General features: G+C 52.2%; 1 protein-coding gene across 7 annotated transcripts in view; it reads right to left on the bottom strand.

Moving 5' to 3' along the window:
* Nucleotides 1-12,500, bottom strand: part of LOC138861458 (uncharacterized) — a 167,250-nt gene that overhangs the window by 129,450 nt on the left and 25,300 nt on the right. For 2 of the 7 annotated variants that reach the window (XR_011398513.1, XM_070120602.1), the window contains exon 1: nt 6,427-8,225. The exons of 2 other annotated variants lie outside the window; for them this stretch is intronic. Coding sequence is in view for 1 of the 5 variants with exons in the window: in XM_070120602.1 (XP_069976703.1) it covers nt 6,427-6,600 (174 nt within the window). In the remaining 4 variants the exon portion in view is untranslated. Of the gene's footprint in view, nt 1-6,426; nt 8,226-12,500 lie in introns of those variants that run through there. 3 more of the 7 variants (XR_011398516.1, XR_011398514.1, XM_070120604.1) reach the window with 3 other exon arrangements.

The following is a 12,500-nucleotide window of genomic DNA, read 5'->3' as shown; positions in this document are numbered from 1 at the left end:
AGAAAGAAGGGACAAGGCTTACAATAAAGGGGGTGGATGGAGACACGAGAGAGAAGAAAAGGCACAGTTACTAGAACCCTGAAGAGCAATGAACGAAAAGGGAAAAACAACTGATAATAAAAACCACTACAAATAAAATAAAACAAAAAACAAACAGAAACCAAGGGTACAAACCTCGGAAAACCTTCGTCAAAAGCGTTCTCCAAAATACCCTCATGACAAATTTCCTCCCAAACAGAACAGCAACACCATAAAAAAGAAAGAAAGAAAGAAAGAAGAAAAAAAGGACGTATTCTTTGCCAAAAATAACAATGCCTCACAGGAGCAGCTGCGCCACCACACTCCCGTGCCGACGCCCCTACAACACTGACGTTGATACCTCCACGGCGCTGCAGCCAAAACACTCGGCTTCTATGTCTCCCCCAAAGCCTTGGTTCTGTTGCTGTAAAACCATCGGCGTCTCCAAACTTAAGAAACACCTCCCCCCTCCCCCCTTCCCCTTCCCCAACCCCCCCTCGACATGCCATCCCCCTCCTCCTTCGCAAAACACCGCGGGGTTGGCCGTTTCTTGCTCCCCCGGGATAATGGGACAGATTCCCGGGGCATTTCCGTGCAAATTATAGGTCGTGAAAACGTCTTGTAAGTACTCGCTCAGATAATTCAGTGGGTTTCCCCTTTTTTCTTCTTCTTCTCCTCCTTCAGAGTACGAGTCCTAAAACTGGGTCACAGGTCCGCGTTTGATTCCCCAGTCCAATTCTAGATTAGGTCCCTTTGTGGTGCACTATGCTGACTCCTGTAGAGTTATTGGAGGGCCATTCACAGGTAACAACACACATTTCTCTGCGATATTGGAAACCTACTAGTGGCATAATTACGACTCCCATTTTCTTTGTTATGGATAAATATATTGAACTTTCGGATTTCCTTTGTCTAGGGGAATCGATCTATCACAAAGTATATGGGAAATAAAGCCAGCATTTGAATAATTCAAGGTTGAACTTTTTTCTTGACAGCATTCCTAGAAAGAACAAGAGCTAAAGACAAAAAATGTTTATATACATACACACACACACACACACACACACACACACACACACACACACACACACACACACACACACACACACACACATACTTCCTCATATTCATACACAAGAAAAGAAAAAGTAATGAACATACACATACATACGACTCAAAAACCAGATTCGTGTATGGAACGGGTTATGTGAGTCTGAAGGCCAGGAGCTCCTCGTGGACTGACTCTCGGGGAGATACCACATCTTGGTTGAGGAGACGGGGCACAACTCGAAACTTTTATGAATGAAAACGATTAAACGAACAGGCTTGCTCTTGCTTTCTCTCTCTCTCTCTCTCTCTCTCTCTCTCTCTCTCTCTCTCTCTCTCTCTCTCTCTCTCTCTCTCCTCTCTCTCTCTCTCTCCTCTCTCTCTCTCTCTCTCTCTCTCTCTCTCTCTCTCTCTCTCTCTCTCTCTCTCTCTCTCTCTCTCTCTCTCTCTCTCTCTCGCCCCTTTCCATTGCTTCCCTCTCTCTCTCCTTCTTCCATGGCCTACCTCTCTTATCTCGCCTACCCCCCCTCTCTCTCTCTCTCTCTCTCTCTCTCTCTCTCTCTCTCTCTCTCTCTCTCTCTCTCTCTCTCTCTCTCTCTCTCTCTCGCCCCCTTCCATTCCCTCCCTCCCTTACACTAATAAACACATCCCCCCTTTTTCCTCCTGCCATCACCTTCTACCAAAAATATTCCCTTTATGATCAACATTTGCACTTCCAACCATACTTCCACAGAAACATTACAGTTCACCTTTGTTCTTATCCTCCACCATTTTAGTCGATAGATGTAAGACTCCATTATCATCTATTGGTTTCTGTTTTTTTTTTCTTTTCTTTTTTTCTCTCACCACATCGTCCCGCTATAAATCTGGCGCCTCTCACCCACACGTTCCTGCCAGCCTGTTCCACTAAATCAATTTCTACCCTCTCCCCACCTCTCTCATTCTCATTCTCTCTCTCTCTATCTCTCATCCTTTCCCCATTCTCGGTTGTCTAGTCGAGTCTAGTCTAGTCTGTCTGTCTCTGTCTCTCTCTCTCCTTTCCCCCTTCTTGGCTGCCAAGTCTAGTCTAGTCTGCCTGTCTCTCGAAACCTCCCCCCCCCCCTCTCTCTCTCTCTCTCTCTCTCTCTCTCTCTCTCTCTCTCTCTCTCTCTCTCTCTCTCTCTCTCTCTCTCTCTCTCTCTCTCTCTCTCTCCCTCCCTCCCTCCCTTCAATACTGAATTCCTTTGTGTCCCTCCCCCACCTCCACCTCCCCTCCCCTTCCCCCACGACGCCCCAAGTTTGTCACCACCACAGAAGCATATCAGTGTGAGAAAGATCAACCACAATTCCGTGTGAATCGCTACAAAAACAACTATGATTCATACATTAGTGAAAGCTTTGACTTTGGTTCATGGGAGAGACGACAGAGAAGCCGATCTTTGTTTGGAGGCATGTGTGTGTGTGTGTGTGTGTGTGTGTGTGTGTGTGTGTGTGTGTGTGTGTGTGTGTGTGTGTGTGTGTGTGTGTGTGTGTGTGTGTGTGTGTGTGTGTGTTTGTTTCCTAATCTTGGTGGTACCTACCTATGTTATCCCTCTTCTCAGAACTTACTATCTATCATATTTCTCTCTCAGTTCGTACAAACATTCCATCCTATTCATCCCTTCCCTTCCTTCCTCGTTCACACATTTCTTACTATCTCTTCCCTCTCATTTTCAATCCTATGCCCTCCTCCTCAATGCTGCTTCCTCGCAATGTTCACTTCTAGCACCACATCTTAAGCCCTTGTCTTACTTCTGGTCTCCCCTTCGCAAGCTCTAGCAGTTTATTTTTTTTCTTTCGAATAAATATTCTCTCTCTCTCTCTTTCTCCCTCTCCCTCTATCTATCTTTCTCTTTCTCACTCACTCACTCTCTCACTCACTCCCCCCCCCCCCTCTCTCTCTCTCATGCACTCCTCCACAGTCTACACACCTACACACACATTCTAAACTAGCATTCCTATTCAATTTCACCTATCACCATCACTCCTACACACCCTATGCCTCCCAAACTCCTATACCTTCATGCCCATTTTTCCTTCCTCCTCCTCTCCTCCCACTGCAACTCCCCAACAAAGAGTTTCCTCCACAATAACTTAGAATGAAACCCCACTCGTTCTCCCCGCCGTGACAGCACAACCCTTGTCTACAAATCCTCAAAGTTCTTATCAACCAGCTTCTCCACCCATACCCAGCACACCTGCTTTCGTTCACATCACATTTCTTTTCCCTCTGCACCTGCTCTCCTTATCGGTCTCCCTCTATCTTCGTCTGTCTCTCGTCTCTTCTTCTTTGTCTCCCTCTTTCTTTTTTTTCTATCATTATGTATATCCTCTCTCTCTCAACATACCCTACAACCAAAAATAAAAATTCTTTTCCATGTCACATTCACTTTTTTCTTAACACAATCACTGTCTACACTCGAAGAAACTCGTTAGGTTGGGGTGGCGGTTTGACTTGTACCAGTATGGGAATAAAGAACATAATGACCATGCCCGAAGAAGACAATAAACGAGAAGGAAAACACCACGAAACGAGAAGGAAAATACCTAGAGAAAGGAAAGCGCGAAGGAAGATTTCGTCCAGGGAATGGCTGTGACGAGACACCCGCGGCAGGCCAGACGAGGGGAGGCGTGGCACAAAGGAAGGTTCTGGCAGTGAAGAAGGCCGTGCAGGGAAACGAGGGTCGCCGAGAGGGCCTCCCTTCCACCGCTGGCACCTTCCGTCGCCCAAAGGTGCCATTAGTTTTCATTAGGCCACTCGGCGACAGCATAAACAGGATGCCCATGGCCCTGTCGAAGTCATGCCGAGTTGTGAAGTATCAGTACGAAGGCATTGCACTGCTTTCGCCGAGTGCTGGCAACGGCCGTCTCGCATGCCTCGGTCAAATCCTTCCGCCCGGGGACTTTTCCGTAAAATCTCTCGCAACTTTCCAGGAAAACACCTTCCGAAGAAGCCAACCCATCACAAACACATTCCCTTCGCATTTATCACATGTCTTCTCGCGCCGTCCAAAGTTCCCCTCCACTCTCCATTATGCATTTCACGAAGAGCAAGACAAAGCAAGCGAACGCGGGCGCACGTCGATCCCCGTCCAACCCGCGCCATCACAACACCACGTCTCTGCCGGAGTTTCCACGTCGGACGCGCAAACAGTCTTCGCAAATGTACACCAATTTTCAAAACTCCTCCCGGGGCGTTACACCCTGTTCACTCCACCGCGCGATGACGTAACACATATGACGCGTCACGGGCGGCCCTGCCAGATGTACGGCGCGAAATCTAAGTTCGCGCCCTCTGGGAAGGCGGCGGCAAAGGCACTTGGGACATGCACTAAGCTGGGCTAAATAGATCCACTAGAATCAATACGATGACGTGCTCGAGTAGCTTTACAATCCGGGCATTTTTCAGGATATTAGGCCCGAATAAGCCTTGTACAGCACGTGTGTCTGCGAGTGAGAGAGCGGGAGAGTTTGTACGTGTGTGCGTGCGTGCGGATGAAAGTGAGAGCGAATCGAATAATAGCTGCTAGAGAAAGAGTGAGAGTAAGTGAAAACAAAATTAATGGAGAACTGACCGGTGGAGCTTAAAACCCGTGCCTGAAATATTGTTACTTCAGGGTCTATCGCTCGACTAGGTGACTGAAGTGCGCGTTCCACCAGTCTAGACAAAAGCACGCACTCGCCAACTTCTATCCTTATCATGTGCCGCTTAAAATACGAGAAAATGAGACGAAAAAAAAGTTTTAAAAAATTGCAATGTTCATCATCCCGAACTAGAGCCAGCACTTCGTCAGACCACTCCTAATTAAAAAAGTAATAAATAAATAACAAAATTAATCTACGGCACGCTAATAAAGTTTCCGGGCATGAAGCACAAAGTGTAGCGCTGCTGGTGGTGGTGCTGGTGTGACTGGTGGAGGGCGGGCGAGGCAGGGTCATGCACACTCCACGCAGCCCATTTTCTGTGTGAAGTTCACCACAACCGGTCACTAAGCCCATTTTCTGTTGGTCGATATTCACCGCCCAGCTGAGCTCTGCACGCTGCCCATGTCCGACTAAAATATGTATCTTTCTTCATTCCATTTTCGTGACAGAATGGAATAAAACCATCAGACCCCCTTCTTTTTTTTCCTCCACGCTCAAATCATCGCAGGATAACGATTACTTGCGACCCGGAACATCAGTCAGCGAGTTCCATGCCGGATTTACAGACTTGCCACAGCGACGACCGCCGGGAAAGCGAACTCCCCAACCGGCTGTGGAAGGACACAGGAAGGAGAGAAAGGGGTAGACAGAGCACAGGCTGGGGAGAAAACAAGTCAGGAGGAGGCATATAGGCTGGGGAGAAAATAAGACACGAAGGGGGGACGGCGGGGAGGGAGGAGGTCGCGGAGACAAAGTCTGGCAAGCATGGCGGTAGGGGGTGTTAGACGGGTAGGGGAGAGCATAGGGAGTACAGGCAACTGGTGGTAACTGGTGAGTACTGACAGGACAGAGTGCAAGTTTGGAAAAAAACGGTTATATGGTACACCGCAGGGAATTCAGTGATTTGAGCAATGTGTGAATGTTAAAAAAAAAAAAAAAAAAAAAAAAAAAAAAAAAAAAAAAAAAATGAAATAAAAAAATAAAAAACAAATAAATAAATAACCGTCGCCGGTAAAAAATAACGGTTTTCTTTTAGAGTGTATGTGCTAAGATTCCGACTATCAATCTGATAATCACACTAAGACACACATGTAGAGGAGGGTGAGAGAGAGAGAGAGAGAGAGAGAGAGAGAGAGAGAGAGAGAGAGAGAGAGAGAGAGAGAGAGAGAGAGAGAGAGAGAGAGAGAGAGAGAGAGAGAGAGAGAGAGAAGGAGGGATGGAGAGGGAGAGGGACAGATAGATAGATAGATGGAGAGAGAGAGAGAGAGAGAGAGAGAGAGAGAGAGAGAGAGAGAGAGAGAGAGAGAGAGAGAGAGAGAGAGAGAGAGAGAGAGAGAGAGAGAGAGAGAGAGGGAGGGAGACTGGAATTTAGTTAACACTTCATTTCGGGGGTGGGGGGCACTTCAACTGCAGACTACAGGCACTGCAAAATACGGTAGTGCTCTATGTGCTTGTACTAACTGCTATACGTTAAAGTGTTGACTGGGGTTAGGATTGGGGAAGTGAAGGATGGAGGGAGGGCAGTCGCACTGTGGTGGGTTGGCATCGTGGGGTAGGTGGGGGCAGGTGGTGTCAGCAGGTGGAAATGGAGAAAAAACGAAGAAGGTGCACCGCGGATAATGAGGCACTATCATTTAATCCTATTAGACTGAGCTAAAACACCTAAGTACACCAAAAATGAAAGAAGGGGCATCTTACCTGTACACATGTTCCTGACTGGCAAGTCACCACTATCACTTGTTTTACACTATTTGCACTTGAGCACTTGTTACACGGGGTTATGTACACATCACTATCACAAGGCAGGGCGGCGCCACTGTGCGGGCAACTTCGCACCACATGCGCCACCTGCTCAACTCTTCGTCTGACCATTGCACTCGCAGTCGGAAAAAACTATGTCGGGTGTCGGTGGAGCGGGTCGGGTCGCGCCGCACGGGTCGGTGGTAGCGGTCGCAGCGCCGCCGCTCCGCTGTTACCGCGGCGCCCACTAGCAGCGGTCCTGCGTGGCAAGGCGGCGCAGCCCGGCGGCGCCACTACCTCCACCACCACCACTGTCCTGCACATCCCCGCCTCGCCCGCCGGGTCCACCCAGACGCCCACTACGCTCCAAACCGTCCCCACAGCTCCCGACGTCCTAGGCTCCGCTGCTAGCCGCCGCTAGCCGCCGCCGGCCGACGCCGCCACCGTCGCAGCCGCCGCCGCCGCCGCCGCTGAGCTCGGACCGGCCGGTGTCAGAGATGCGTACACAGGTGTTGCTATCGAGACATTTGTACGTTGTCCTGTCGCTACCACGCCGTGCCTCCAGCACCGCCTTCATCCCCGCTGCACAAAACTTGAGAGCACAACGAACACTGCTGCGCTTCAATCTTCCGCCGCCACTGCCCGTACTGAAGCAGCCAGCGCTGCCGACCGACCGACCGACCGCAGGAGTGGTGTGTCGGCGGCGGCGGTGTTGCAGCCCGCCAGACAGGGAGAGGCGGTTGGGGCCGGGCGTGGCAGATACAGATAGACACAACGTACATCAGTCAAGAGATCTAAACTTCAAGCTGTTATATCATAAAACCGGGAAACACAGCACGGCCGGGCACTCAGCTCGTGCACCTTCACACCACATCGTACGTACGTACACGGCACGACCCTTTGATTCGCCACTCCACATTTTCCGATACGTCGGTCACACATGCCTCAAGAGACTTCTTCCACAAGCTTATACGGCAAAAATGGAGCCACCAATTCACACACTATGGCAGGTGGGTGTGGGCGTGCGTGGGCGTGAGATACAGCACTAGTGTGGGCGTGCAGGTGTGGGAGGTAGAGCGCAACGTGTGGCTCACAAGACAGACGCGGCGGAACTGAAGCGGGCGGGGGACGCGGCGCTGCATCTGGCTGCGCTCCTCCCCTGGGGGGCGGGACTAGTGGTATGGGTGGAGCCTGGCGGCCTCCCGCGCGCTGGGCTCCACCTCTCAGCCGACGACTCCGCCTCTCGCCCGCCCGGCTCCGCCTCAGAGTACACTAACTCCGCCCCTACAACTGGCCATCACATCACGTGACGTCTCTACACACTCGGCTCGTAATTAAAATAGTCTGGGGCCAATGGTACGTCGGCCGCGTGTCCTGCTGGGTGGGGGTGGGGGGCTGGGCGCCCCGCCCCCCTTATCCAGACTGTGGCTGCAGCGGAGGCGGGGTGTGGCGGGTTGGGGGACCTGCCGCCATGCGTCCCTTTCTCCTCTCCCTCCACGCTACTAACCAACACCCCGTCCTGAGTAGGGATGGGATAGGGGGAGGGGGCGATTCGGGGGCTGCGTATTAGAGGGAACGAGACTGGGGGGCGGAGATCCCCGGAAAACCCCCGTTTGTGTCACTGTGACCTACAACCTGATTGTGCGAGCCCTCGGGGGCATCACGGATGACACTACTGACGGCTGTTTGTGACGACTGCGCAGTGCCCTGCAACCGCCCGCCCCGCCACCTGCCAACCCGACCACTGCCTAAAAACCCGCACAATTATTCACTCTTTAAAATGGAGTACACTGCCGCTACTGACTGAGTCTCGCCCGTCTGCCCCCTCCTCCCCCTTCCCTTACTATACCTATTCTCCTATTTTCACTCTTGGTTCGGATTCTTCCTGGCCCAGCCTCTCTCATTTCCCCCGGACGAAGACAAGGACATACAGCACAATGCCAGGGAAAGCCGCAGACGTCATGCCGTGAGTAAGTGTGATGGCACAGGCAGCTGGCGCTCTGTTCGGTACTCTGCAGAGACCCTTCAGTGAGTGCTTTCAGAACTCTTGGCACCTTTGCTGATTCTCCTGTGCTTCCCAGTGCTCTTCTCTGGCCCCTTCCTATGACCCACAGTGCTTTCTGTTAACTCGAGTGCATTGCAATACCCCAAAGTGTTGTGCTCTAACAGTCTTTAATACAATGCCACTGCATAGTCTGTGCTAAACAACGGTGTTCTGTTTCCATCAATTTTAGTAAAATCTGAAATTTAACAACTGCCCTATCACTCTGAAGACCGTGGAATACTGGTCAGTTCTAACAGATGGTATATATAATACACTGTGTTCTGAACTAGCATGGCATACGTGTTGTTCGTAATGCGACAGCTTATGATAAGGAGAGGCTGCTAATCAGGGCCTGGCCCGCTAATGATCGATTTTGCTTGGCTAATGATCGCGCTCTGGCGACTGCAGGCGGATGTGAACCGACCGTCCGCGATGGTCGGCCCCGTGCGTGCATCGTCGGATTAGACTCGAACCGTTTGATGTTGACGGTAATGTTGCATGTGACTGGCTACAAAAGCATCCATTAAGCACAAGACTTTTGGGCTAAAAAGCACCATCACTAATGACCGTGCTGTGCTCAGTGGCAAGCAGCGCTCCCGCCGGCGCACGGGCGGCCGACTCGCGAAACCTCCGATGGCTTCGTCTCGTCATGCAGAAACTGAGCCTCACTGGGCGCCCGTTCGCGTCAGGCCTCCTTTTCGCTGGCTGTGTGACATGTAGAGCAGAAATTATCGCAATTTTCTAATCTGAGGCGCAGGACTACCGAAGCCATTCTCACTCACTCCCTCCCTCCTCCCCGCCGGCCGCCCTCCCTCCCGCTCGCTCGCCCTCCTTCGTTCACTCCCTCCCTTCTTCCCTCCTTTTCTTTCTGCCTCTTTGTCTCTCTCGTGTCCTTCTATTTTCACAAAGACTCGGCCGCTCCGTTCGAGAAGCCAGCAAGCGACAGGCGACGCCGGCGGCGGGAAGCGGCGGATCGTGCGGCGAGCGGCAGCGGACGAGAGCGAGCAAGCAGGCCGCGCCGCAGACGACAGCGGGCCGGCGCCGCTAACCTCAAGCACGACGACCTTCCGCTAGCGCGTCTTGCCGCCACGCTCAGTCTCGCCGCTCCACGCCATTACACACTCGCTGTACAACGCTTATGCACTTCTGGTTAACACCACTTTCCAACGGTCGCTAACAGTCACCTTTTACTTACTTACAAGTATAAAGAGATGACGTAACGCCGTGACGTCACTACTTTGGTGAGGAACTCCAGGCTTGGTTGCAGCCACCTTGCGAGCCAGAATGAAAGTTTAGTCTCCTTGCGCGAAAGCCTCCCTCCGAAGCGCACGACGGCTCACTTAAAGTTCAGCAACGGGTCTTCGCACAGCACAAGTTCCTCCTGCCATTGTGTGTCGCGGCCAGATACTGTAAGCGGGTAAACGCAATTTAAAAATTGTCTCGTGGCATCCTGCATACACGCTGCAAAGGTGACGAGGGCGGGGGAGACGAGGGCGGGGGAGACGAGGGGGGACACAAGAATTAAAGGCAACTGAGAGGGCCAAGGGAGGGGGGCCATGGGGCGACAGGGGGGGGGGGGCGGGGGGTGACGATTCCTGGGGGGGAGGGGGGTGGGATCTAGAGAGGGAGAACGCACGGGGCTGTGGGGGATGTTGGGCGGGACCCGGTGGGACGGGGCGGGGAAGGCGATGGTACTGGGGTGGGAGGAGGAGTAGGAGGAGGAGCAGGAGGAGGAAGAGAGAAAGGGAGGAGGAGAAGGAGGGGGTAGTAGGAGGATTTACTAGCAGTTGGGGGGTCGCGAGTAAGACGACTCGGAGGGGGCACCGAGGCCAGGAAGAGGCGACGGCAGATAGGAAGGATGTGCAGCCGAGGGGACGCGGCTCTGGCTCAGCTTCGGAGGAGAGCGCGGCGTGTGGAGCGTCACCCACGCCGGGTGGACGGAGGGTGGAACTGTGCTTACCTCGGCCAGGGACGGAGGCTGCGGGCGAGCGGAGCGTGATTCAAGTCAATGTGTATGTGGGAGGTAACATGATAAGTAACATTTAAGTTGCCTTAAAGGAGAAAGCCCACGTGACAAAAGCAAAATCGCAAAAAAGAACCAGCCATTCCGCAGAGAGAAACCTTCACGGTTCAGTTGCAGTTTTTCATCTCGGAGTTGCATCCTTCCAGACGCCGCTCTGCCGCGGATAGACGGCCATAAACAGACCGGGAAAGAGTGAGAATTACGTGCCGTGGAACATTCTAGCACCGTGACTGTGATCCTGCTCGCTCCCCAAGTGACTTTGGTTGTTACTCATGGCGGAAATCGTGTTCTGGCGGAGCTTTCGAAGAGCAGCAGCTCGCTTGGGGTCGCGGGGCTGCGAGTGCGGCCGCGTTCGATCTCCCTTCGAACCCTCCAGAAACATGTCCAGGTGGTCGTCTTGCAGGACACAGACGCAGGAGGAAAGACCGAAGGGAGAAGTGAAAGAATAGGAGTAAACATAAGCGGCGGAGAGAGAATTCCACTAGTTTCGGAGGGTAAAGATAGAGCCTGGTACGAAGGAGTGGGAGTGGGAGTGGAAGTGAGGCAGCAAAGGGGAAACAGAAACTGGCGAGGACGAGGGTGAAGCTGAAAAAAAAAATGCAGAACGCAAGAGGAGGCGGCAAGGTGAGAGTCAGGGGAAGAGGTAAAAGGAAATAGAAAAAAAATACATAGAAAGAGAAGTAACGAAATAAAAAAATATAAAACAGGACAACATGACCCTAGCCAAGCAGAAGCCAAACCCCATCGCCTACCCAACGCGAAGCAAAACCTGCAACCAGCGACAATAAAAATGCTGCCAGGCGCACGGATCAAGAACCAAAGACAAGAAGGACAGTAACGGGAAGGGGGGGAGGGGGGATTGGAAAATGGAACAGTCGAGTGGAGGGGGGTAGGAGGGGGGGAAGGCAAGAAGGGGCGACAGTGTAAGTGATCGACATGAGAATCAATCATTGACACAGCAGAGAATAGTACACCACATCCAAACAAGGGGTAATGGCTGCTGTGAACAAGGGGCAATGGGCAGGGGTAGAAATCCGGGAAAAGACGGACGGTGGCGTGAGGGGAGCAGGAAGGGGGGGGGGGAGGTAGGACAGAGAATGGGGTGGGAGGCAAGCGGCTAGCTCCACCCAGATAGACAAACAGATAGACAGATAAATAGATACAGACACAGATAGGTGGATGCATACATACAGAGGCTGATAAACCGTTACATACATAAACAGAGAGAGAGAGAGAGAGAGGGAGAGAGAAGGAGAGACAGACAGATACAGAGACACAGACAAAAATATACTGATATAGGGAGAGAAAATTAGCGAGCCTGCATACAGCTGGATAAAGTTTAACAGGTGAGGGGCTACCAGTCCAGTATTTAACAGGTGAGGGAGGGACAGCGCGCGGAAAGGGTAGCCCAAAGAAAGAATAGCCAGGGGACAGCGGACGAGGGGGGTGGGGGCAAGGAGTGGCAAGGGGTCCGGTCCCCAGTAACCACGGGGGCCGTCCGAGGGTCGCCTTGCAGAGCGTACACGTCCCAGAAGCCTTTGTTACAAGCGGCGCTGTGTGAGGAATTGTTTACATCATTCCGTAGGCAGTACACATGGGGAAGACGGGGCGAGGGAAGGAGAAGAAGGATAAAAACTAAAAGTGATAAATACTACGAGAGAGAGAGAGAGAGAGAGAGAGAGAGAGAGAGAGAGGGAGAGAGAGAGAGAGAGAGAGAGAGAGAGAGAGAGAGAGAGAGAGAGAGAGAGAGAGAGAGTAGAGGTGGAGGGCGAGCTATACCAAAGGTCACCAGAGAGAGAACCCTGCTTTAGTCCAGGGCCCAACGCTCACGGTAAAGTACACCTGTCAGTCCATAATACTCCTCTCCGTTTATGTGCTTTTACCAAACCCTCCTCCCTCCCTCCCCCTCCTTTCCTATCCCCCCCTCCCCACCCCACCCCACCCTTCGCCACCCTTAGCCAACCC

The sequence above is a fragment of the Penaeus vannamei genome, chromosome 4 (assembly GCF_042767895.1).
Source record: "Penaeus vannamei isolate JL-2024 chromosome 4, ASM4276789v1, whole genome shotgun sequence".
NCBI classification, from domain to species: Eukaryota; Metazoa; Arthropoda; class Malacostraca; order Decapoda; family Penaeidae; genus Penaeus; species Penaeus vannamei.
The sequence above is the reverse complement of the archived record's forward strand: the minus strand, read 5'-3'. Positions and strand labels throughout refer to the sequence as shown.